This window comes from Girardinichthys multiradiatus, chromosome 23 (genome assembly GCF_021462225.1).
Source record: "Girardinichthys multiradiatus isolate DD_20200921_A chromosome 23, DD_fGirMul_XY1, whole genome shotgun sequence".
In the NCBI taxonomy this organism is placed as follows: domain Eukaryota; kingdom Metazoa; phylum Chordata; class Actinopteri; order Cyprinodontiformes; family Goodeidae; genus Girardinichthys; species Girardinichthys multiradiatus.
Window position 1 is genome coordinate 5,154,171 of NC_061815.1, and position 24,286 is coordinate 5,178,456.

The following is a 24,286-nucleotide window of genomic DNA, read 5'->3' on the forward strand; positions in this document are numbered from 1 at the left end:
AGGTCGGCAGTCTTACCCATGATTGGAGTTTTGAGTGATGAACCAGGCTGGGAGTTTTAAAGGCCTCAGGAATCTTTTGCAGGTGTTTAGAGTTAACTCGTTGATTCAGATGATTAGGTTCATAGCTCGTTTAGAGACCCTTTTAATGATATGCTAATTTTACTGACCATGGTATCACTGTGCTCAATTGGCCTGCCAACTCTCCTGACCTGAACCCCATAGAGAATCTGTGGGATATTGTGAAGAGAACGTTGAGAGACTCAAGACCCAACACTCTGGATGAGCTAAAGGCCGCTATTGAAGCATCCTGGGCCTCCATAAGACCTCAGCAGTGCCACAGGCTGATTGCCTCCATGCCACGCCGCAACGAAGCAGTCATTTCTGCGAAAGGATTCCCGACCAAGTATTGAGTGCATAACTGTACATGATTATTTGAAGGTTGACGTTTTTTGTATTAAAAACACTTTTCTTTTATTGGTCGGATGAAATATGCTAATTTTGTGAGATAGGAATTTTGGGTTTTCATGAGCTGTATGCCAAAATCATCTGTATTAAGACAATAAAATACCTGAAATATTTCAGTTAGTGTGCAATGAATCTAAAATATATGAATGTTACATTTTCATCATGACATTATGGAAAATAATGAACTTTATCACAATATGCTAATATTTTGAGAAGGACCTGTATATTCACATTTGTGTACTACTGATGTTGGTGCCTGAACAGTCAGTGTTTATTGGCTTAATGTATCCGTAAATATAAAAAGAGACTCGTTCAGCTAAACAGCTGTTGCTACAAGGAAGTTCTCCTTTCAGTGGAGGCCATATTATCAATTGCAATAGTCAGTTTTTAACAGACAGAAATAACTGGTGGAACCATGGCAACAAATAGATGAGATACCTGAACAGAGACAACATCTTGGACTAAAGAGTTCTGTTGCTTTTCAAACATTTTAGAAGGTTTCATATGGAGGACATCACCCTGAAAACATCACTTTAGCAGTGAAACATGGTGGTGGTAGGATCATGCTGTGGTGTTGCTGGTCAGAGTTAATAGGAAGAGGAATGGAGGTAAATGCATGACAATACTGGAGGAAACTCTAAGAGAGGGCACTTTAGACTTGGGATGGAGGTTCATCTCCCTGTAGGACAACAGCCCTAAACATACAGGCAGAGCTACAATGCAGTGTTTTAGAATAAAGCATCTTTATGTGGCCCAGTCCAGTCTGAAATTTAATGTGCACAGATTATCTCCATGCAATCTGACTGAGATTTAGAAAAGAAGAATGGATGACATATCAGTCTCTGGGTAGGAAACATGTGAAATGAGACTTGGTCCAAAAGAATTGCAGCTATAATTTTAGTAAAACTTGGTTCTACAAAGTATTGTTACAGGGATACAAATATTTGCAATACTTTTCATTTTGGCATTTGTCAAAAGTAAAAAACAGGCACCATTTTCCTTCCATTACTTTGTGTAATCAAACAGAATCAAAGACAATAAAGTTTGTAGTTGGAATGCCACAAAATAAGGAAACAATTAAGGGGTTTGAATATTTTTGAAAGACACTACAGCTTTTCTAGAGAGACTGAAACAGACAATCATAAGGAAATATAGTTTTAGCACCTTATATTTTTGACTTTAATGTGTAGACATAACAGTTGTAAATGCTACTGTTCAGGTTGTGTTTGGGTTCGGACAAGAAAAGATTTGTGGAAAAATGTTCAGTATCAACCATCGGTGTATAAAACTTTACTGTCTGTGTTTCAGTAAAACTGAAGTAGCTGGTTCAATAAAGTGCATCACCCACTGCTCTTCCTATCAGATCCAGTTTGATTAATCTTATCTCCATAGTTCTGTTTGGGTGGTTTCATTTGGTCGGTTCTGCTGTATTTCTTCCATGATGCGTACACTCAGTAAAGCCTAAGAGCTTCCCTTCAGTGCATATTGCTCCCCGATGGTAAGTCAGATCCAAACCACTTCAGCACAACAAGCTACAGTTTAATTCAATTCAATTCAGTTTATTTATATAGCTCCAATTCACAACACATGTTGTCTCAAGGAACTTCACAAAAGTCAGGTACATACATTCCAATTAATCCTAACCATTGAACAGTGCAGTCAGATTCAGTTATTTATTCAAATTGGATAAAAAGTTTTTCTGTCTAAGGAAACCCAGCAGATTGCGTCCAGTCAGTGACCTGCAGCATTTACTCCTCCCGGATGAGCATGTAGAGACAGTGGAGAGGAAAAACTCCCTTTTAACAGGAAGAAACCTCCAGCAGAACCAGAACCAGGCTCAGTGTAAGCGGCCATCTTCCACGACCGACTGGGGGTTTGAGAGAACAGAGCAGAGACAGAAAAGAACACAGAAGCACTGATCCAGGAGTCCTTTCTATGGGAAGGAAAAGTAAATGTTAATGGATGTAGCTCCTTTAGTCGTTTCACCTAGAAAGAAAGAACAGATAAACTCTGAGCCAGTTTTCAAGGTTAGAGTCTGAAAGAGAGCACATAGAGTTAGTCACAGTAAAAGCTCAGTCAATCGCCATGTCTAGGAGAGAGAAAGGGTTAAACACTAAAAGACAGGGCCATGTGGATCATCGGTAGAAGGTGAGCATTAAGTTGTTGCCAGCAGAAGCTTGGACGATGCCCCTCTCCAGAAAGGAGTCACAGGTAGACACAGAGACAGGCCACGTGTAGCTTCTAGGAAGAGAAAAGAGAGAACAAAGTTAAAAGCTGAAATAACAGCAAATAATGCAAAATTGGAGAGTAGTGTGAGAATGTAGCGAAGAGGGTGAAAGTGGTCATTATGTCCTCCAGCAGCCTAAGCCTATAGTAGCATAACTACAGAGATAGTTCAGGATAACCTAAGCCATTCTAACTATAAGCTTTATTAAAAAGGAAAGTTTTAAGCCTAGACTTAAAAATAGACAGCTTGTCCATCTAGAGCCCACTGATGGCCATTGTTATACCAAAAACCACAATGTCAGATTGACCATACAGTACACAGTACACATGCATTTTTAAATACGGTGAAAACAACTCGTCATTCAGGTAACATCTACACTTACAGCTGGACCAGTTGGAAAGTCAAAGAAAGCAATCATGAACTCCAGGAGAAAGAGGTAGCCATAATATACATAGTGAAAAATCAAAATGGGGAAAAGGTTAAAGGGTGAGACCCAGGATTAAGTCAAGAACAGAAAATGATTCTGTGGTTTGTGCTACAAACATCAGCAGAGCTCACCCTTTCCCCATGAGTAACAATCTTGTAGTCCTTGGCAGCCTTGGCAGCCCATTTTTTGGCCTCCTTCACCAAGCAGCTCTCTCCTTCAGAGGCCTGTGTGTCCTGCAGAGCAGACACCTGTGTGCACAGATGAGGAACAAACTCACAAATCTTTCTTTCCGGAGCTCTGCAAGCTGAACCTGTGGTTAGAGGAACATCGATTGTTTGTGGGTTTGTATGTGTTTAACTGTTTCCTAGCTCTGTCATCCAATCTCCTTCATAGCTGTAGGGTTTTTAATTTTACCGATCTGTCTTACTTTCATTCGCTCTATTTCTGAAATTAGGAGTATAACATTGATCTGAACAGGGTTTTTGTTAGTAAGGTCTTGTCATATTCATATTCAATTCATTTGCTATTGTTTATTATTGTCATTAATGTTTTTGCATATAGTTCATTCCTTGTTGAGTTTCTTATTTCTTGTGCTATGTTCTCCATGCATTTTAGTTTATTTCTTATGTTTGTGTAAGGTAGATCCTTTTGTGTCTGCTCCCTCTGTGTTATCTGTGATTGTTAGTCTCCTTCCCTCAGTTTAATCTGGTCTCCCACAGTTGTCCATCATTCCACTGATTAAACTCAGCTTGTTCCCATGCCACTGATCACACATCCCCTCCATATTTAATCCCATGGTTTTAATTGTTCATTGCAGGTTCCTTCTATTATGCCCCCCATGGCATCCTAGCCTTGCTCTTTCTTGTGTTGTCTCTGCTAATTTGTTCAGTTCTGTTATTAAATTCTGTTTTATTGCACCATGTGGCTCCTGAGATGATGTGCTTTGACCAAACAGGCCACCCACGTTTGAAAACTTTTCAGTGTGGTTGAATTAAAACAATTCCACAAACAAGATCAGAGCAATACAAAAGATTCACTGGCAGTCATCACAAATGAGTAAAGGAAGTTGTTGACACAACCAATTATTGGGTTAGCTTTACTCACAGAGCCAGGTTGGTTTGGGTAGATTTTGCTCTCTTAATAAATTAAAGCATCATTTGTGAACTGCTTTTGGTATTCACTAAGGTTTTTTTGTTTCATTATTGTAAACATTTCACTATGAATAAAGAAAAAGCAGAAGACATCTGTTAGAGAGCGAGTACTTTTTCACAACAATGTATACCTAATGCCACCAAATAAATGAAGGAATAAAGAGATTAAACACAAGCAAACACACCCACCATATCCCGCAGACCAGGCTGGAAGATGAAATCAGATGTTTTTCTGAAGGAAATGGACTCCTGCAAAAACTGCTGAACATTCCTCTCTCTGGTCACCTGACAGAAACAAGTAATGTGCATTAAATTAAATGTTTACTGATCACCCGTACCACCAAAGAAAAAACATTCATCATGTGTTGCACCACAGTGAACTCTTGATCATGAAGCATTAAAATAACTCAGTGTTTCACTTGCTTTGACCCAGATGTTCAGGGAACAACCTTGAATAAACTCTTCTCAGGCTAAACAGCTTCAGAAATGTTGTGCATGTGTTGAATTTCTCTCTGCAAACTCATTCCCTTTAAGCAGTCCAGCACCATGCTTATAAAGATCTTTTCCCTATTTGGTCCTACTTTGTCTTATTTACACAAGCTGTATTTTCTTTTCCACTGTGTGGTTGATCCAGCTCTCTCCTCTCTGTGAGCCTTTTATTTTTTTTAATTTTTTTTTTACTACTGGATGAAGATGAGGAATGTCTCATGTCTAGTTTAGAAACCATTCCAGTGCGTGTGCTATCTGAGAAGTCCTTACAACGACTAGAAGAAGGTTTCTTAAGTAGAAAGGCAGACAAAAAATGCATTTAATTAGCAATCAGAAAATCTGTATTCTTTTTTTAAATTACTGAAACTAAAATCCATTAAAAACCACATTAATTAACCTTATAGTAAGCAGTTTGCTATTACTTTCCCTCTTTGTTTGTTTCATGGAAGTTTTTTAAAACCACTGAAATCATATCTCAATATTATAATATAACTTCTTTTTTATCTGGTGCTAGAGTTACCTTCACAGCTGAGATCGCAGCATTAATTGTACTTTCATTTACAAAGCTGAATGGAAAAAGTTTCACATTGTTTTTATCCCATCAAATGTTTGTATCTGACTTCATGGTTAAAAAAAGCATAAAATGCACATTCTGGTTTATGGATAAATACAGCTGAGTATTATTAACAAAACAATGAAAATATTCTCCATGCTCTACCTTCCTTTAAAATGCAGCACAAAGAAAGGACCCATTCTTTTCCTCCAATCAAATATTTGTATTTGTAAGGGAATTCATGGTAAGAACTGAAAGTAATAGTTGAGTATCCTCAGCCTAATACTAGGAAATTATCCTATGCTGTCTGATAAATTTAATAGGAAGCTTATATAAAGCTGCTGTCAGAATGAAACTTTATATCTCCAAAAATGGAAAACATACAACTTGCTTCCACATGTAAGTTTATACTGTTTGACCACAGCTCCAGGCTGATTTAGATACTTTTCACTAAAAATGTTTTAATGAAACGCCAGACAGATGTAAAGGGTTATCAACAGAGTGGATGTTGGTGAGTTGAAAAAGTATCACGTTTTGGCGCAACAAATATAATTAAGTGTTGTGTCATCAAAGTATTTAAATGTTTACAGCGGTCAGTGTTATTGCCTCACATTATGTCACAATGTCTGTGTTAATTTGTGGTTCACATTACCATGGTGATTATTGGAGATGAATGTGATGGTGAGAAACCTTTGATGAAATGTTGTGCAGACTATGATTTAAGTATTAAGCTAGCTTAAGTTTATTTATTTATGTGAAAGTTCCTTATGTATAGTTATGGCTCACCAGTACAAACATAAATAACACTGGACGTTTGAATGCGTATGATGACGTTGATCTATGATTTGATATGAAGTGAAACTGGATGTCTGAGAGGAATCACAATGCAGTGTAGCATCAGTTCCCCACCTCAACATCTGCATCACCAGTTTCCCGTCTCCAAAACGAACGTATGCATGGCTCAGAGTTTGTGTGATGGACTGCACATTCTCCTGTCAAGTTTGTTTTTTATAGATCACAACCTTTGTGTCGAAAGTCACGTACGCCAGTTTCAGGCCCCGTTTTGTGTGTACACCATATTTAAAAATCAGACACCTGGCCTTTATGGAAGACTGGCAAGATGAAAGCCATTGTTTAAAGAAAGTAAAGAGAGGCAGGAGGTACTCTGATGAGACCAAACCACAACTGAAACATAAACACAATTTAGTTAATTAGTTCATTCTTCAGAAAGGAGGCCCAGTGTGTTTGTTCGTTTACGCTGCATGTGCTGTGGCAAAACAGTGGGTGTCTTTTTCTGTGGTTACCTATTCATTATGGCTGCAGTAGCTTACAGACCTTAGCAACATTGTCCCATATCCTGCTGAACTGCTTGTGTGTGGCCATACAGGTGTCCATCTCTGTTTCACACAGCCGGGTGATGTGGTGTCTCAAATCATCATAAACATCACCGTCCATTCGCTGGTGAGGGAAGTAGAGGAAAGGAGACAGGTTTTATAGATTGAAATGTTTAAACCGGCCTTTGTGTTTCTGTTGTACCCCAAGTTACAACAAGGAATGCTTGTCTCATCCCTAGTTGTTAACACTATTACAAACAATGTCAGATGGGATATAAGAGAAAATCAGATTAGTAAATGATGTTCTGCAGCCCAGTAAAGAAAGACCCCAGTGTGTGTGAGTGTCTCACCTCCATTAGAAGCGGTAAGTCATAAGTTTGGTAATGCTGCTGATGTGCGTTGACTGCAGCGAGCGTCAACAGATACTCATTACGAGCTTCATTCAAATGGTCCTCACACTCTCTCAGCCTGGCACTGAGCTGCAAAAACATGTATAAACACACAACCACACATCACAGACCACACACTACATTTATTCTCACTTTTACTCACAATATCTCAATTATACATCACATTTGGCTTTTACTGTAAATACGTTTTTGTAATTAATGTGGCTTTGCTAATTAAGTTGCAGGTTATCTCAGGCCTTTAAAGATTTTGTTTCTTTTATCTGTACATTTTCAGTTCTTTTTTTCTGTACATTTTCAGTTCCTAAAAGGTTTTCTTCCATTTTTGGACAAATATAAAAAAAAAAACACAAGATATGATCTGAAAGTCATTAGGTTCAAAACCATATCTGATTTATCAAGAAAGCAATGTACATACATCAGGTTTTCGTTGACTAAATCAAGTGGAATCAAACAGTAAACTTCAAGGAGCATAGCGCAAGATCCGTGATTTTTGCAAACGTCTGCCCCCTCTGCAACACGTTTAAATGACACCAGTGCTGTTGCACGTACATGAAAGAAGAGAATACACAGCTACTCTCGACATAGTAGCAGCAGGGTAAACGAGAGCGCGCAGCACGTCACAACCATGTGCACGTCCTGAGAATTCGGCCCGAATCACTCTCTAATGAACTGACTAACCTAGCCTGTAGAGGCAACTGCGGTAAATAGAAGATAACTCATTTTACATGTCGGGCAATTGGAAGGGCATTTATGGGAAAGAATATAAATATTTAACTTAAAATCTTGTGCTATGCACCTTGAAGACACAAAAATGCAAAAAACATTGCAAAACAAAGGAACTCCAAATGGTTATTCTAGGCTCATACCTTAGCAGTCATCTTATGTTGACCTGATTTGAAGTGAAAAATCCCATGTTCGCTCTTTCTAGCTCTGTAAGATGCATAAAATAATGCATGTTACAAATAATCCAAGAATAGAATAATGTCACATATTACATGAAATATTTGAAATGGTTGTGTTTGATCCCTTTGGTAGCATTTGAATGCTTTTAATGAGGAAAAAAATATTGAATAGAAGTTGACAAACACAGTAATACTAAACAATTACCCGTAAATTCCAGATTATAAACCGCTACTTTTTTCCCACACTTTGAACACTGCGGGCTATACAACGGTGTGGCTAATGCATTTTTTTTTCAAGCCGCCAAAAACATTTTGCATGGTAACAGTAGACGTGTTATATCTTTCTGTGTAAATCATATTACAACGTGGGACACCCGCGGCTTAACATCCGGTGCGACCTGTACAAGTACAAAATTGGTTTTCTTTGTAAAATAAGAGCATGCAGCTTTTAATCAGGTGCGCTCTGTAGTCTGGAATTTATACGGTAAATCTATATAATAATCTTTAGAAACCAGAGCCTAATATCTGAAGAGTAAATATCATCATAGTTAACAAAGTCTTAAAATTATAAAACAGAAATTAAAGCTGCAAGCAGCATTGAAGGCCCTCGCACCTCAGCGCAACTCGGCCTGTGTAGCGACAGCGGGAGCCTGCTATCGCCGGCTGCATGCCACCAACGAGGCCGCCATTCAATTCCAAATATTGCCTCTAGGTGGCGCTGTGGGCGTCATGTCATGATCTTCACTCATGCAGAATTCTGGTCTGGCAAGAAGTATTCAAAATTTGGGAGTGTCCGACCTTCCAGATGGAAGCTGCATTCACTTGTTTATTAGTGGGTAGGACTGAAATCATGTCATAAACTGACTGTGGCAACATGTTCAGCATTGATCCCTGATGATGTATACTACATTTGAAGTGGATCCGGTGATGTATGAGGGAGATATAGCCCTTGAAGTGTCCTAGGGGGCGCTGTTGATCCAAATTTCAATGTAATCCAATAGAGCTGTTTGGGGGTTGACAAACATCAATCATATTCAGTTTGGAGTGAATCGGACCTTCCGTATGGAAGCTAAACTCGTTTGTTTCTTGGTGGGCGGGGCTAAAGTGATGTCATCAATTGACTGTGTCAACATGTTCGGCATTGACCTATGATCATGTATACTACATTTCAAGTGGATCTGATGATGTATGAGGGAGATTCAATTAAATTCAAATTCAATTCAAAGATACTTTATTGATCCCCGAGGGGAAATTAGAATTCCAGTACAACCCATCCAAACATACATCATGACACAAGACAAGGGAGACGGGTCACCGAGGCTTTGCTGCCCACTCACAGGCGCTGCCCTTGTTAGATGAGAAAAGAGGCCACATTAGGTAAGTAGTAGGAAAAAAAATCATATTTCACACTTTATCCTTAGCAGGATACAGTTTGAGATTGCAAAAAACCTCAGCACAAAGAAGCAACAAGTTGACAAAACAACATCATGCCAGGAACGGTGAAGGTGGTGTGAGGGGTGCATATGTTTATCTTGAGCATGTGTGTGTGTGCGAGTGAGTGTGTGCAAGTAAGTCCATGAAGCACTGTCACAGAGGCCATTGTCCTTGATGGTTCGTTGGAATGTTCATCAACCGGCCACAAAGTTCTGAGCAGGTCCACAGGTGTCCTCAGGGAAGGGAGGGGGGCAGAGGGAGCAGAGTGTCATGTTTACATAACTTCCAGGAGAGGTTGAAGATAGCCAGCCATCAAGGCCGCGCAGGGGAGCCAGATTCAGAAAAACAATAATTATTTGGGTTAGGCTGACTCTTAATTTTCCGTCAGATATTAGCCCTTGAAGTGTCCAAGGGGGCGCTGTTGATCCGAATTTCAATGTAATCCAATAGAGCTGCTTGGGGGCTGACAAAGATCAACCATATTTATTTTGGAGTGAATCGGACCATGCATGTGTAATTTAGAGCCGAACGTATGGCCGTGGCGTGACATCAAAATTCGCCACGCCGTCATAGCCACACCCTCCAGCTAAAGCAGTCAGTACTGGCGACTGTCTTAGACCATCATGTTACCTGTTACTTGGGACAGTTTCACATTGATTAGGTGAAGAACATAAAAAATTGGTTCTCTAAAGGAAAACATGACACTTCCTGTTCTCAGGGGGTGGGGTTTCAATGATGTCAGCATCTGATGAGTGAATATTGTTCAAGGCCAGAGGCAGATCAATCTCAGAAGGTTTCAGGTCTCTGTGACTTTCCTTGTAGGAGCTATATCAATTTCCTCTTTTATGGCGAGACGTCAAATTTTGAGGCTTGGCCACGCCCACACGCTTTCATGTATCAAAAAGCTTTTGATAACATTTGATCCCCAGTGCCTTAAGAGTATACGGAGTGATTTTCAAATCTCTAAGTCAAAAGCTGTAGGAGGAGTTCACTCAGATATGCGGGCTAGAAACGCCCAAAACAGGGTCAAAATGGCAACTTCAATCCAAAATGGCCGAGTGCAGATCAGATGATGTATGTGGAAATTAAAGCCAAACGTATGGCCATGGTGTGACGTCCAACTTCGCCGCAGCACCATGGCCATGCCATTTTATGAAAAGTCACTGTGTTTCAAAAAAAGTTAGACCCACTAGTTATCAGTCACCTGACAGTTTCAAGTTGATTGAGTGTAGACAGCCAGATAGCGACTTTTCCCAGTAAAAAAAGTGACTTCCTGTTCTCGGGGGGCGTGGCTTTGATGATGTCAGCATATGACCCCATAGGATCGTCGGGAACCCGAAGGTCCTCCATGCCAACTTTGGTGTGATTTCGCGTTTCTTTGGGAAAGTTATTGCATATTTTTAGTTTGGGCGCGAACGCCAAGTTCGTGTCCCGGCCACGCCCCCGAAACCTGGCCGAAAACTCACGATTGTAATAACTTTTAATCCCCCATGCCTTAACTGCATATTGACCAAATATGAAGCCAATAGCTCAAACTCCCTAGGAGGAATTCGTTAAAGTTTGAGGTGAGTAAAAGTGAAAACGGCCAAAAATTGCCCTTTGACCCAAAATGGCCGACTTCCTTTGAATTTTAGGGTATACCCCCAAGATACTTTTTTTTCTTGGTTTGAGGGGCTCTACCTGTGTGCCAAATTTAAGATTTCTACGACTTACGGTTCGGCCTATCTCACATTTGGGGCGTGGCTAAAAGGTTTGGCCACGCCCACTGACGCCGACATTAAAGAACAAAAATTTTACGCGGGGGACAATTTTGGGTAAAATCTTACGGGTTTTGGTTCATGGCAAAGCCCCCAAATTTCCCCGCAAAGAGGCAACGGAATAATAATAAGAATCCTTACGATTACAATAGGCCCTTGCAGGCTTCCTAATCGGGCCAAAAAAGTTGCAGTCGACCTTTTCAGAAGAAATTTTAATAAGCATTTTATGACCCATGGTAACCATGTCTCTCTAAAGCAGGAAGGCACTACTATAAATGGATGATGATGTGTTATCTGGAAACACTGAGCAAGACTATATGTTGTAAACATGAAACGGATTATCTGAAAAAGGACAGAGATAGACCTTCTCCCCAAAGATCCTCTATGCAAGTAAGGTGAGTGACCTTGGTGAAAGTAAATAGCTGAGAATGACACATTTTTGCTCACACACCAAAAAAACTCTCCGTTGGAAACTTTGTATCCTGGAATTATGTAACTATTGGAAAGTTGGCTTACGCGGGGGAACAACCCGAAGCTGAGGGATGACAACAGAGATCATGCAATGTAGACAGGAGATAACTATAGTTTAGTGAGCAGCCAGACTGTCAAGGTTACTGGAGATATTTGTTTTTTAGGTAAGAAAAAGAATAGTAAAATAATGTTTAATGTTATTTTACTATTCTTTTTCTTTTTATCCTTTCTTTTTTATCCTTTTCATCCTCTGTACATGCAGCTGTTGCCTGATTGCTTATTAGTATTTTGACTTCACTTGCACCACATACATAATGTTGGGGTCATCCATTTTGGGGGGACAGATCGACTAGGCTGTGCATTTCAACAGATGTCGCAACTCTGACGTCACGTGGAATTATAAAACCCGCAGAAAATAAACTTTTGTTGCAGCGTGTCTCATGGGGCAACGCTATGGAGGCGCATATCTGGAGAGACAAAAGCTCGCAGGTGAACCTTTCCCCCACACGGCCATTCCCGGAACAGTTTGAAAGCTGGAATTCTGTCTGATACAAGAAGGTCAGAAGATTTATATACAGGTCAAAGACCCCGCCGACACTCTGGCGCGGTGAAAACCCACAGAGGTTTTATTTCCAAGGAGACCACTTGTTGATTCAGTCGACTGCAAAGGGTCTTCATATTTTCCCCGTTTTGGACTGATGAGAATTTTACCGTTTTTGAGTTGATCACGGATAAGTGTCACTCTGGTCCCCCCCATGTTCTTTAGACCTGACCCTTCCTCAACCAGTGGAGAGAACAAATAAACATCAAAGTAATTTAGTTCTTTTTATATTAAATCGGATAGGTGCATTTAGAGGTCTGGGCAGGATGAGGCATAGTTAAGGTGATTTAGAATCACCAGTAGTTAATCCAATGTATCAACTTGTTGCATGCAAAACTGATTGAAGTGTTTTATGCTGAGATGTTTTGTCAGTGATGAGTCTGTGCTGAATCACGGAGCACGGATGCAATTAGCAAGGCATGTGTTCATGTTTTGTCCGGCTGATCCCAAATCAGCCAGGAGTTGGACTTTTAAAGATTTTCATTCAAAGCAGCTGCGGTCTGGGCCTCGTGGCCTGACCACTCCTTTGTCCCAGTTTAATTACTTTAGTTTTTCCACCCAGTTCCCGCCTCAGAGTTTTATGACCCTTTGTTCGAGATTGGGGCAATCAGCTGCTAGTGGCTAAGGGCACAACCCACCGTTTTACCAGCTGACCGCCGAAAATTGAGACATCAGCACACCAGAAGGGCTTCTCTTTTCAAGTTAACCCAAATTGCACATTTTGTCCATAAAACTGCTGGTATGATCTTCCTAGACACTCAGTGCGCATATATTTTCTTTTATTACTATTGTTAAGTAGTCATTTTTATCCCCTTTGTGTAGAATAGTGCTTGTTAGTTATGAGAAGGTTTTTGGGACAGAATGGTGGTATATCAGGACTATATGGTTTCAATAAATTTTCACATGTATATATACACCGGCCACTTTATTAGGTACACCTTGCTAGTACCGGGTTGGACCCCCTTTTGCCTTCAGAACTGCCTTAATCCTTCATGGCATAGATTCAACAAGGTACTGCAAACTTTCTTCAGAGAGTTTGGTCCATATTGACATAATAGCATCACACAGATGCTGCAGATTTGTCGGCTGCAAATCCATGATGCGAATCTCCTGTTCCACCACATCCCAAAGGTGCTCTATTGGATTGAGATCTGGTGATTATGGAGGCCATTTGAGTACAGTGAACTCAGTGTCATGTTTAAGAAACCAGTCTGAGAAGATTTGTGCTTTATGACATGGCACGTTATCCTGCTGGAAGTAACCATCAGAAGATGGGTACACTGTGGTCATAAAGGGATGGACATGGTCAGCAACAATACTTAGGTAGGCTGTGGCATTGACACGATGCTCAATTGGTACTAAGGGGCCCAAAGTGTGCCAAGAAAATATCACCCACACCATTACACCACCACCACCAGCCTGAACCGTTGATACAAGTCAGGATGGATCCATGCTTTCATGTTGTTGACACCAAATTCTGACCTTACCATCCGAATGTTGCAGCAGAATTCGAGACTCATCAGACCAGGCAACGTTTTTCCAATCTTCTATTGTCCAATTTTGGTGAGCCTCTGTGAAATGTAGCCTCAGTTTCCTGTTCTTAGCTGACACTAGTGGCACCCGGTGTGGTCTCCTGCTGCTGTAGCCCATCTGCCTCAAGGTTCGACGTGTTGTGTGTTCAGAGATGCTCTTCTGCATGCCTTGGTTGTAACGAGTGGTTATTTGAGTTACTGTTGCCTTTCTATCATCTGGAACCAGTCTGGCCATTCTCCTTTGACCTCTGGCATCAACAAGGCATTTGCGCCCACAGAACTTTTTCGGACCATTCTCTGTAAACCCTAGAGATGGTGGTACGTGAAAATCCCAGTAGATCAGCAGTTTCTGAAATACACAGACCAGCCCGTCTGGCACCAACCACCATGCCACGTTCAAAGTCACTTAAAGCACCTTTCTTCCCCATTCTGATGCTCAGTTTGAACTGCAGCAGATTGTCTTGACCATGTCTACATGCTTAAAGTTGCTGCCATGTGATTGGTTAATTAGAAATTCACGTTAAGGAGCAGTTGGACAGGTGTACCTAATAAAGTGGCCGGTGAGTGTATAAGCTTTATCAAAAAGGAAAGGTTTAAGCCTAGCCTTAAAAGTAGACAGGGTGTCTGCCTCACTGACTAAAACTGGGAGCTGGTTCCACAGGAGAGGAGCCTGATAACTAAAGGATCTGCCTCCCATTCTACTTCTAGAGACTCTAGGAACCACCAGTAAACCTGCAGTCTGAGAACGAAGTGCCCTGTTAGGAACATATGGAACAATCAGATCTCTGATGTATGAATGAGCTAGATCATTAAGGGCTTTATATGTGAGGAGGATAATTTTAAATTCTATTCTGAATTTAACAGGGAGCCAATGAAGGGAAGCTAAAGTAGGAGAAATATGATCTCTCTTTTTAATTTTCATCAGAACTCTTGCTGCAGGATTTTGAATCAGCTGAAGGCTTTTAACTGCATTTTGTGGACATCCTGATAGTAAAGAATTACAATAGTTCAGCCTTGAAGTAACAAATGCATGGACTAGTTTTTCAGCGTCACTCCTGGACAGGATATTTCTAATATTGGCAATGTTCCGGAGATGAAAGAAGGAAATCCTAGAAACCTGTTTAATATGGGATTTAAATGACATGTCCTGGTCTAAAATAACACCAAGATTTTTTACTTTATTATCAGAGGTCAATTTAATGCCATCCAAGTTAAATGATTGACTAAGCAGTTTCTTTTTTAAAGACTCCGGTCCAAAGACGACAACTTCTGTCTTGGCTGAATTTAGAAGCAGAGCATTTAAAGTCATCCAAGTTTTCATGTCTTCAAGACATGCTTGTAGTCTATCTAAGTGGTTGGGCTCATCAAGATTTATGGATAAGTAAAGCTGAGTATCATCAGAATAACAGTGAAAATGTATCCCATGCTGCCTGATAATTTTACCTATTGGAAGCATATATATAGTAAAGAGAATTGGCCCAAGTACTGACTCGATGAAAGAAGCTGTAGTGTAAAAGCTCTTTCAGTGGTTGATAAGATGAGAAAGGTTATATATTTCACTCCATCTCTGCCACTCTCTTTGCTCTGACAAAAAGCTAAATATACATTTTAAATTGAAATGTTATTTAATAACTATACTATATAACGATTATGTTGAATGTTAGTTTATTGCACTGTGTTTCTCAGGTTATTTTGTGACTATCAGCTGGGGAAGTTGCAACAGTGTGGGTTCAAAAGAATGCAGAATTCCACTGACAGAAAACGCACTGCCTTATTTTCCACCATAGTTTTTGTTGATCAACATGCAAGAGTTATTTATCTGTCAAAATAAGGTCAAACTTCACCCACCTTCGGTGAGGCGGTTGATTAAACGGTGACATTTAGCCTTGTTTTGGTTAATAATTATCAATTATTAATGATAATTAACTAATTGCAATTTTTAAGGACTTTGAGCCCATAATCACCACACCAGAGGACATCTCTGATTTCTATTTGTAAGTAAACATTTTGGTTAAGAAATTATATTTAATTACAATATTTTGATAAATATTAATAAATCAATAATCATAATCCTTACAATAGCATTAGCTTGAAGTGACATTTCAGGGTAGCAACATGTTGTAAGAAACGTAACTGAACTGATAAAGTCTGAGTGGTTTGACAACTGATGTTCAGACACATATGGTTTGTGCTCCACAGCTTGCTTTTAAATCTCTGGGCACAGAGTCAATCTTTTAGGAATCTATCTACTGCCTCTCAGACAGCATTTCTCCTGACTTCCTCCTCCTCAATGGAGGGAACTGTTAAATATTTGTCTTATGAACTCACATCGAGGCTTAAAGCTTAGCTTACACTTGGGTGGCCATGCGTTATCCATTCATGCCTAGGTTTGGGGTTCTATGCGAAATGTCGTCACTCATCAGCAGCTATCAGCTGGCTTCTTGGCTGCATTGTGGTTGATGGTATTTGTTCACACTTTTTTTGTTTTTGTTTCTAGAGTTCAGTTATGGAAAAGAATATAACCATCAGCATTTAAAAGCTTGAAAACAATTATTAAGTTGTAAACATGATCATAAATGCACCTTATTGAATTTCCATTTAAAGAGGTTGTTTGAGGCAACTTAATGTCACATAAACCAATGTAGATCATGTTTTACTGAAACACTGACCTTATCTGTGCATCCGCTGCTTTTTCTCTGGCCACACTGGCAATGTGACTCAGATGGTGGTAGCTCTTCTTGACCCTGTGCAGTTCTCGCAGTGCGTCCACCACCTCACCCTGCACCCTCTGCAGTCGATCCAGCCCCTGCAATTTGTCATTTCTTCATCATTGTTTCTTAGGGGCTACATCATGTGCCACATGATCCTCAACATTGTGTTCACATGCAGTCTCACTCGTTTAGCTCGAATTTCCTTTGCATTGTGGATACTTTTGGAGGCTTGTCCAAACAGTTTACGGTATTCTTCTGCAGCAGCAAGTCGTGAAGCTGCAGTCTGAGCTGTGACATCCACTACAGATCGCCACACACCAAAAACACTCCTGAAAACACAAATATATATTTTTCTGACTTTGCTTTTTTGATTCAAGGTTGTGTGATCATTTACAACAATCGTCTTTGAAACGCAGTCTGGAAAAAACTTCCTATTTGTAAATGCATGGTGATATGCTACTCAAAACAAGACAGAATATCTCAACGATTGACAAGTGAGGTAGTGTAAAATAAATTAAAACAGCATTATTTTGTTTGTGCATGTGTGTGTGTGTGTGTGTGTGTGTGTGTGAGAGAGAGAGAGAGAGAGAGTCACCCAGAAATCACAGCATCCGTATTTCCTCTTTGCCAGTCTCTCTTCTGGTACTGGACGGCTAACCTCTGAAGGGCCTGAAGAAAAGTAAGTTTTCAAACAAAAGATAACATCATAGATAACTGCTGTTATAGACAGGTAGATACTTTATTTAAATATAATAATAAAAAATAAATGTAAGCATTTTAAAAGTATTTCAACCTCTATTGGCTACCAACCTCCACCCCCACCTCCACCAAAATGCACAAGTGCTTAACTAAATAAAACAAGATATTGATTATTAAATTCTGAAACTTGACAGACAGTAGTATGAGTTCCATCTTCAAGGGGATTGCTGTGTGATAGTTTAACTGATGTTGCGGTGCACCAGTATAATAATTATTGTACAACATTTGATCCTAGTTTAAAGAAGCTGATCAGAGGAATCTAAACTGTCTAAAAAGTCAGAATAACAGAGGTCTGTTTCATGCCCTAATTCATGAACCTAATTTCAGGTAGGTACAGCTTTTTTAATTTTAATACACGTAGGAAGAAATATAAAATGAGTTATTAACCCGCATTGTAACATTTGTTCAGCTTGTTGCATAGCGCCATGTACAGTAATCCTCCCACCAGAACGATCAAGAAAAAACAAATTACTATGTACGTAAAAAAATAAAACTGAAGCAACAGCTGCAGCTGCCACAGACCACCCATGTGTGGCTTTGATACACCACCTGCAGAGATCTTATGCATAGTGGTATAGATGACATCCCAGAAACTTTTCTTTGCAGAAAAACACTATAGTGACACATTTGTGTGCTTTTGCGTGAAGGTGGGGAATTTTTCACATATGTGTAAACAGCTGTTAGAAGTTCAGGAGGAGAAAGAAAAAAAGAGAAACTGGCTTTTCTTTGTTAATGCATATAATTTATGGACATGTTTTAAATGCTGTGAGATAGTTATCTCACAGACCACCCATGCTATGTATTAATGGCATTATACAAAACAAAATGTTTGTTTGTCAGATCAGAAACATAGTCATGTAATAAATTGAGTACCTTCCTTTTAAACCTACATATCAAGACATAATGATGTGCTCTTTACCAAGTCTTATAATTAGCTTCTTACAGTGTCACTATTTTTAGATCAAAGCTAAGCCAAAAAGGACCATTTGCATTTAAAAACTAAGGTAAATTCTTTCTGTGTTATGGGTGACATACCAGAGTTCAAAAGAGGACAAATTGTTGATGCACGTCTTGCTGGCACATCTGTGACCAAGACAGCAAGTCTTTGTGATGTATCAAGAGCCACGGTATCTAGGGTAATGTCAGCATACCACCAAGAAGGACGAACCACATCCAACAGGATTAACTGTGGACACAAGAGGAAGCTGTCTGAAAGGGATGTTCGGGTGCTAATCCGGATTGCATCCAAAAAACATAAAACCATGGCTGCCCAAATCACGGCAGAATTAAATGTGCACCTCAACTCTCCTGTTTCCACCAGAACTGTCCTTCGGGAGCTCCACAGGGTCAATATACACGGCCGGGCTGCTATAGCCAAACCTTTGGTCACTCTTGCCAATGCCAAACGTTGTTTCAATGGTGCAAGGAGCGCAAATCTTGGGCTGTGGACAATGTGAAACATGTATTGTTCTCTGATGAGTCCACCTTTACTGTGTTTTGGAGGAGCGAGTCAGGAAACGTTTTCCTCCACCAGTATCATGTAGTGACCTGGCCACTATCCTGCAAGAAGAATGGCTTAAAATCCCTCTGACCACTGTGCAGGACTTGTATATGTCATTCCCAAGACGAATTGATGCTGTATTGGCCGCAAAAGGAGGCCCTACACCATACTAATAAATTATTGTGGTCTAAAACCAGGTGTTTCAGTTTCATTGTCCAACCCTTGTATATAAACAGCCAAATGCTTAGTCAAATTTATTAAATAATAAAAATCCTCAGAAAGCAAGATATGGAGGATCAGGTGATTCAAAGAAAGTAGACACGCATGAACAGAGCTCCCCAGACCTAAAGGCACTTTGGACATTTTAGAGATTGTTAATCTCCACATAAAATCAAGAGCATAATGTTTTGCAAGATATGTGGGCCTGGCAACAAACACGTTCTGCAGTCAAATTCTTGAAGCTCACAGCTTGAGGTGAAAACCCAGAGAATGGACAAGATGGGATGGTGGAAAACGACAGCACAGCCAGCCAAGCGACAAAAATAAGTTAGGAGGTTTCTGCTAATCGTGGCACTAACATGGATGCTAAACTGGTTCCGATTGTTAAATCAGTCACGTCTGTATGTGAGACAGTGAGAGATTTAGAAAAAAAGAATCGGTGGAGCCAAACAAAGAATTTTCGACACGGAGGACATTTATACCCAGCAAGAGATAATCCGGTTAGAAGACTAGAGGAACCGGTCCTGACACAACAACATAAAGATTATTAACCTGCTAAAGCGCACAGAGGGAGACAACACCAGACTTCTTCGAGACATGGCTCCCAGAAATTTTCATTTTGAAAGTAAAGAATGGCTGGATCAAAGTGGATAGATGCCATTGCAATCTCATATCTTCGATTTGATGCTGTGAGACCGAGAGTGATTTACATCCGTCTCCATAACTCTCAGATAAACAGCTGATCATGCAGAGCACTCCCAATGTGGGAGATCTTGGTCTCTGGAAGTCGCATACATTTCTTTGAGGATTTTTCAACAGTGCTGGAGAAAAGGTTATAGATTTCTGTCGGGGGAGGATCTCGGGTCGGACCAAAGTGTAGACAAGAGCTCGGTAGCCGCATCACAGTTTATTCCTCAAGGCAAAAACGTAACAAAAACACTGCAGATATGAATCAGAGTCCAAAATACAAAACATACAAAACTCTGCAGGTACTAATGGCAAAACGTAGCATAAAATCCAAGCGAAGCATAAACAAAGCATAGACGTGATAGGGAACGGGGTAGTAACAGAACGAACCAGCGAGGAACTAAGCAAACAGAACTACTAATATACACAGAGCACAAAGAGGGGAACAAAAGGCAGGTAATCAAAGAAACAGGGAACAGGTGTGACATGGACGCAGGGAGACAGAGGGAGCAGGTGAACTTAATAAGACTAAGACATGAGGAAAGGGACTGATTAACAAAACAGTGAAACAGACCTAAATGAAAACTACAGACCAAGATAAAACAGAATCAAGAATAAACACGAACTAAAGGAAACTGAGAACTGGAGGTAGCACAACAACCTAAGATTAAGGACTAGCAAAATAAACCATAAAGTCCAAAAATGTCACTCCATGACAGATTTCTAACTCAGCAAATAATATTTTAAGATATTATTTACTAAATAATGATGGCTGTTTGAACAACATTAAGATCAATTATCCACAAAATTATTGATTTCTAATTCTGCAAATCATTCTTTAAAATATTACTTTAATAAAATAATGTTTTACTTACCTTCTGATTTTGCATTGTGAGTCCTGTCCTAAATTAGTTTTAAAACTAATTTGACCTCATTTATAAATTGGTCAAGATAAACCCTGGTTTTTAAACATAAATATCCACACCGAACTGTCATATCATTGAATCATTTTATATTGAGTATGATTTTCAGCTATTTTATTTCGTCCTTTTTTCCTTCATTTGTCCATAGTTCATTAGTTTTTTTAAATCCTTCTAGCTAGTTTTAGTTTTAATTGTTTCTAGCCTAGTAAAGAGTTATTTTACATGGAGTTGAACTGATTTTGTTGATAAATTCTTATATCTTTGGAGATAAGTTGTTATGAATTTACTACATATGTTTGCAGAGTTTGCTGTCAGAATGCCAATGCTTGAATCTGTAATCTGTTGTCCTAATACCACCGCCAAATTGGGCTGGTACTCATAGAACAATACTTGACAGAACAAAATGTTTTCAATTAAATATCAAATAATGTAAACATATTATTGCACAACAAAACAAATCCAGAGTTTTTTCTGCGGGATGTTGCTAAGGGCTGTATTCGAGGACTCCCTCTTTCATATACACTATACTGCTAAAAGTATTAAGCCACACTACAAAAATCAATTAATTCTGGTGTTCCAATCACATCCATGGCTGCAGGTGTATAAAGTCTGGTGTGGAGAAACTTGACTGTCCTGCACAAAGTCCAGGCCTCAACCTTCTTCAACACCTTTGGGATGAATTAGAGCGGAGGCTGCAGTTCTGCCTAAACCTAAACCTAAACCTTGTGGAAGATGTTTACAGAATACTTAAAAGTTGCAATTGCTGGCAAAGGTGGGTCCATCAACAAATTGGGCCTAATACAGGTCCTTCTCAAAATATTAGCATATTGTGATAAAGTTAATTATTTTCCATAATGTAATGATGAAAATTTAACATTCATATATTTTAGATTCATTGCACACTAACTGAAATATTTCAGGTCTTTTATTGTCTTAATACGGATGATTTTGGCATACAGCTCATGAAAACCCAAAATTCCTATCTCACAAAATTAGCATATTTCATCCGACCAATAAAAGAAAAGTGTTTTTAATACAAAAAATACAAAAAACGTCAACCTTCAAATAATCATGTACAATTATGCACTCAATACTTGGTTGGGAATCCTTTTGCAGAAATGACTGCTTCAGTGCGGCGTGGCATGGAGACAATCAGCCTGTGGCATTGCTGAGGTCTTATGGAGGCCCAGGATGCTTCGATAGCGGCCTTTAGCTCATCCAGAGTGTTGGGTCTTGAGTCTCTCAACGTTCTCTTCACAATATCCCACAGATTCTCTATGGGGTTCAGGTCAGGAGAGTTGGCAGGCCAATTGAGCACAGTGATACCATGGTCAGTAAACCATTTACCAGTGGTTTTGGCACTGTGAGCAGGTGCCAGGTCGTGCTGAAAAATGAAATATTCATCTCCATAAAGCTTTTCAGCAGATGGAAGCATGAAGTGCTCCAAAATCTCCTGATAGCTAGCTGCAATGACCCTGCCCTTGATAAAACACAGTGGACCAACACCAGCAACTGACACGGCACCCCAGACCATCACTGACTGTGGGTACTTGACACTGGACTTCTGGCATTTTGGCATTTCCTTCTCCCCAGTCTTCCTCCAGACTCTGGCACCTTGATTTCCGAATGACATGCAGAATTTGCTTTCATCCGAAAAAAGTACTTTGGACCACTGAACAACAGTCCAGTGCTGCTTCTCTGTAGCCCAGGTCAGGCACTTCTGCCGCTGTTTCTGGTTCAAAAGTGGCTTGACCTGGAGAATGCGGCACCTGTAGCCCATTTCCTGCACACGCCTGTGCACGGTGGCTCTGGATGTTTCTACTCCAGACTCAGTCCACTGCTTCCGCAGGTCCCCCAAGGTCTGGAATCGGCCCTTCTCCACAATCTTCCTCAGGGTCCGGTCACCTCTTCTCGTTGTGCAGCGTTTTCTGCCACACTTTTTCCTTCCCACAGACTTCCCACTGAGGTGCCTTGATACAGCACTCTGGGAACAGCCTATTTGTTCAGAAATGTCTTTCTGTGTCTTACCCTCTTGCTTGAGGGTGTCAATAGTGGCCTTCTGGACAGCAGTCAGGTCGGCAGTCTTACCCATGATTGAGGTTTTGAGTGATGAACCAGGCTGGGAGTTTTAAAGGCCTCAGGAATCTTTTGCAGGTGTTTAGAGTTAACTCGTTGATTCAGATGATTAGGTTCATAGCTCGTTTAGAGACCCTTTTAATGATATGCTAATTTTGTGAGATAGGAATTTTGGGTTTTCATGAGCTGTATGCCAAAATCATCCGTATTAAGACAATAAAAGACCTGAAATATTTCAGTTAGTGTGCAATGAATCTAAAATATATGAATGTTAAATTTTCATCATGACATTATGGAAAATAATGAACTTTATCACAATATGCTAATATTTTGAGAAGGACCTGTAGATTAAGAATATGATGTCATCAAAGTTCACATACATGTAAAAGTTGACAAACAAGTACTTTTGGCAATATAGTATATATCACATAGAAAGAAAGACCTTTTGATGATGCAGAATGAACTAGAAAAAAATCTAAAGAAGGCAGAGTTAACTCACATATCTAACTAACCCTACTACCCTAGTAAGGCACATTTATTAAAACTCAAGCAGTTAGGGTTGCGTTGAATTCAGTTCTCAATGAGGTAAAGCTTCTAAAAAGTTTTTTTAATTTGAAGCAGTGTTTGTAAGAATATAGCAACACGCCCAGTAAGAATTTGGCACCCTTACCTGACCAGAATAAAAAACAAACAACGCTAATGGAGTAATTATAGGGACAGACACAAAATAAGCACTTTATTTCCTTTTACAAATCCCTGTACAAGTTTGAAACTACTAGTACCAAGCAGGGTGTTGACAAATTCTTCTTCCAAATAAAACTATCAACTTTGACAAATGAGCAATGAGAGACTCTAGGCAGACCTATTAAGAAAAAAAAAATCTTGAAGACCCTCTTATGAGTGCATAGTGGGAAATCACCAGGCCCAGATGGGTTTCCTGTGGACTGGTTGACAATGCCAACAGGGGCTGGGACAGACTCTGGGCCTCTAATGTGATTCCTTTGTCATTGGTCAACTAAAAAGCTGTTGAAATTAAATATGACACCAATAGTGATGCGTATTAGGGAGGTGGAAGAGCTCACCTGTTTCCAGGTTAGGGAGGATAAATGTCCACAAAATTAATATACTACCTAGGGTAATCTATCCATTACAGACGTTGCCAAACTCTGTTCCTAATAGGTGGATTTTAAAGCTGGATCAAATTGTACACTGTTCAAACAAACTAAATGTATAATTTTAAATCAGAGAATAATATCAAGTCAGTTAAACTCCTGGAATATTGATCTGGTCAGTTCGGTAGAAGTTTTTTTTTTTTTTTTATCAGTTTCACCTGTTTTGGTGTAAATACAATTAACAACAGGTGAACTAAAGACGCAACAATGAGGTGACCTCAAGAACAGGAATCGTTGGCAGGTGGAGGCCGCAGACATTTTCTCCCTCCACATTTTTTACTGGTTTCAGTAGTTTTGCATTTGACCAGGATCAGTGTCACCACTGGTAACATGAGATGATACTGGGACCCTACAGAGGTTGCAAAGGCAGCCCAACTTCACCACCAGGTTCACTTTGAGCTCATGTGACAGACATGAAAAGATCTGGAGAACATGCGGTGAATGTTATGCTGCCTTCATATTGTTCAGCATCGTTCCCAAAACGA

General features: G+C 39.8%; 1 protein-coding gene across 1 annotated transcript in view; it reads right to left on the bottom strand.

Moving 5' to 3' along the window:
* Positions 1–24,286, bottom strand: part of LOC124859962 (F-BAR and double SH3 domains protein 1-like) — a 45,899-nt gene that overhangs the window by 11,912 nt on the left and 9,701 nt on the right. The window contains exons 4-11 of the mRNA XM_047352886.1: positions 17,060–17,133; positions 16,649–16,793; positions 16,423–16,559; positions 7,923–7,986; positions 6,997–7,125; positions 6,648–6,770; positions 4,460–4,555; positions 3,251–3,367 (exon numbers count right to left, since the gene is read on the bottom strand). Coding sequence (XP_047208842.1) covers positions 3,251–3,367; positions 4,460–4,555; positions 6,648–6,770; positions 6,997–7,125; positions 7,923–7,986; positions 16,423–16,559; positions 16,649–16,793; positions 17,060–17,133 — 885 coding nt within the window. The remainder of the gene's footprint in view (positions 1–3,250; positions 3,368–4,459; positions 4,556–6,647; positions 6,771–6,996; positions 7,126–7,922; positions 7,987–16,422; positions 16,560–16,648; positions 16,794–17,059; positions 17,134–24,286) is intronic.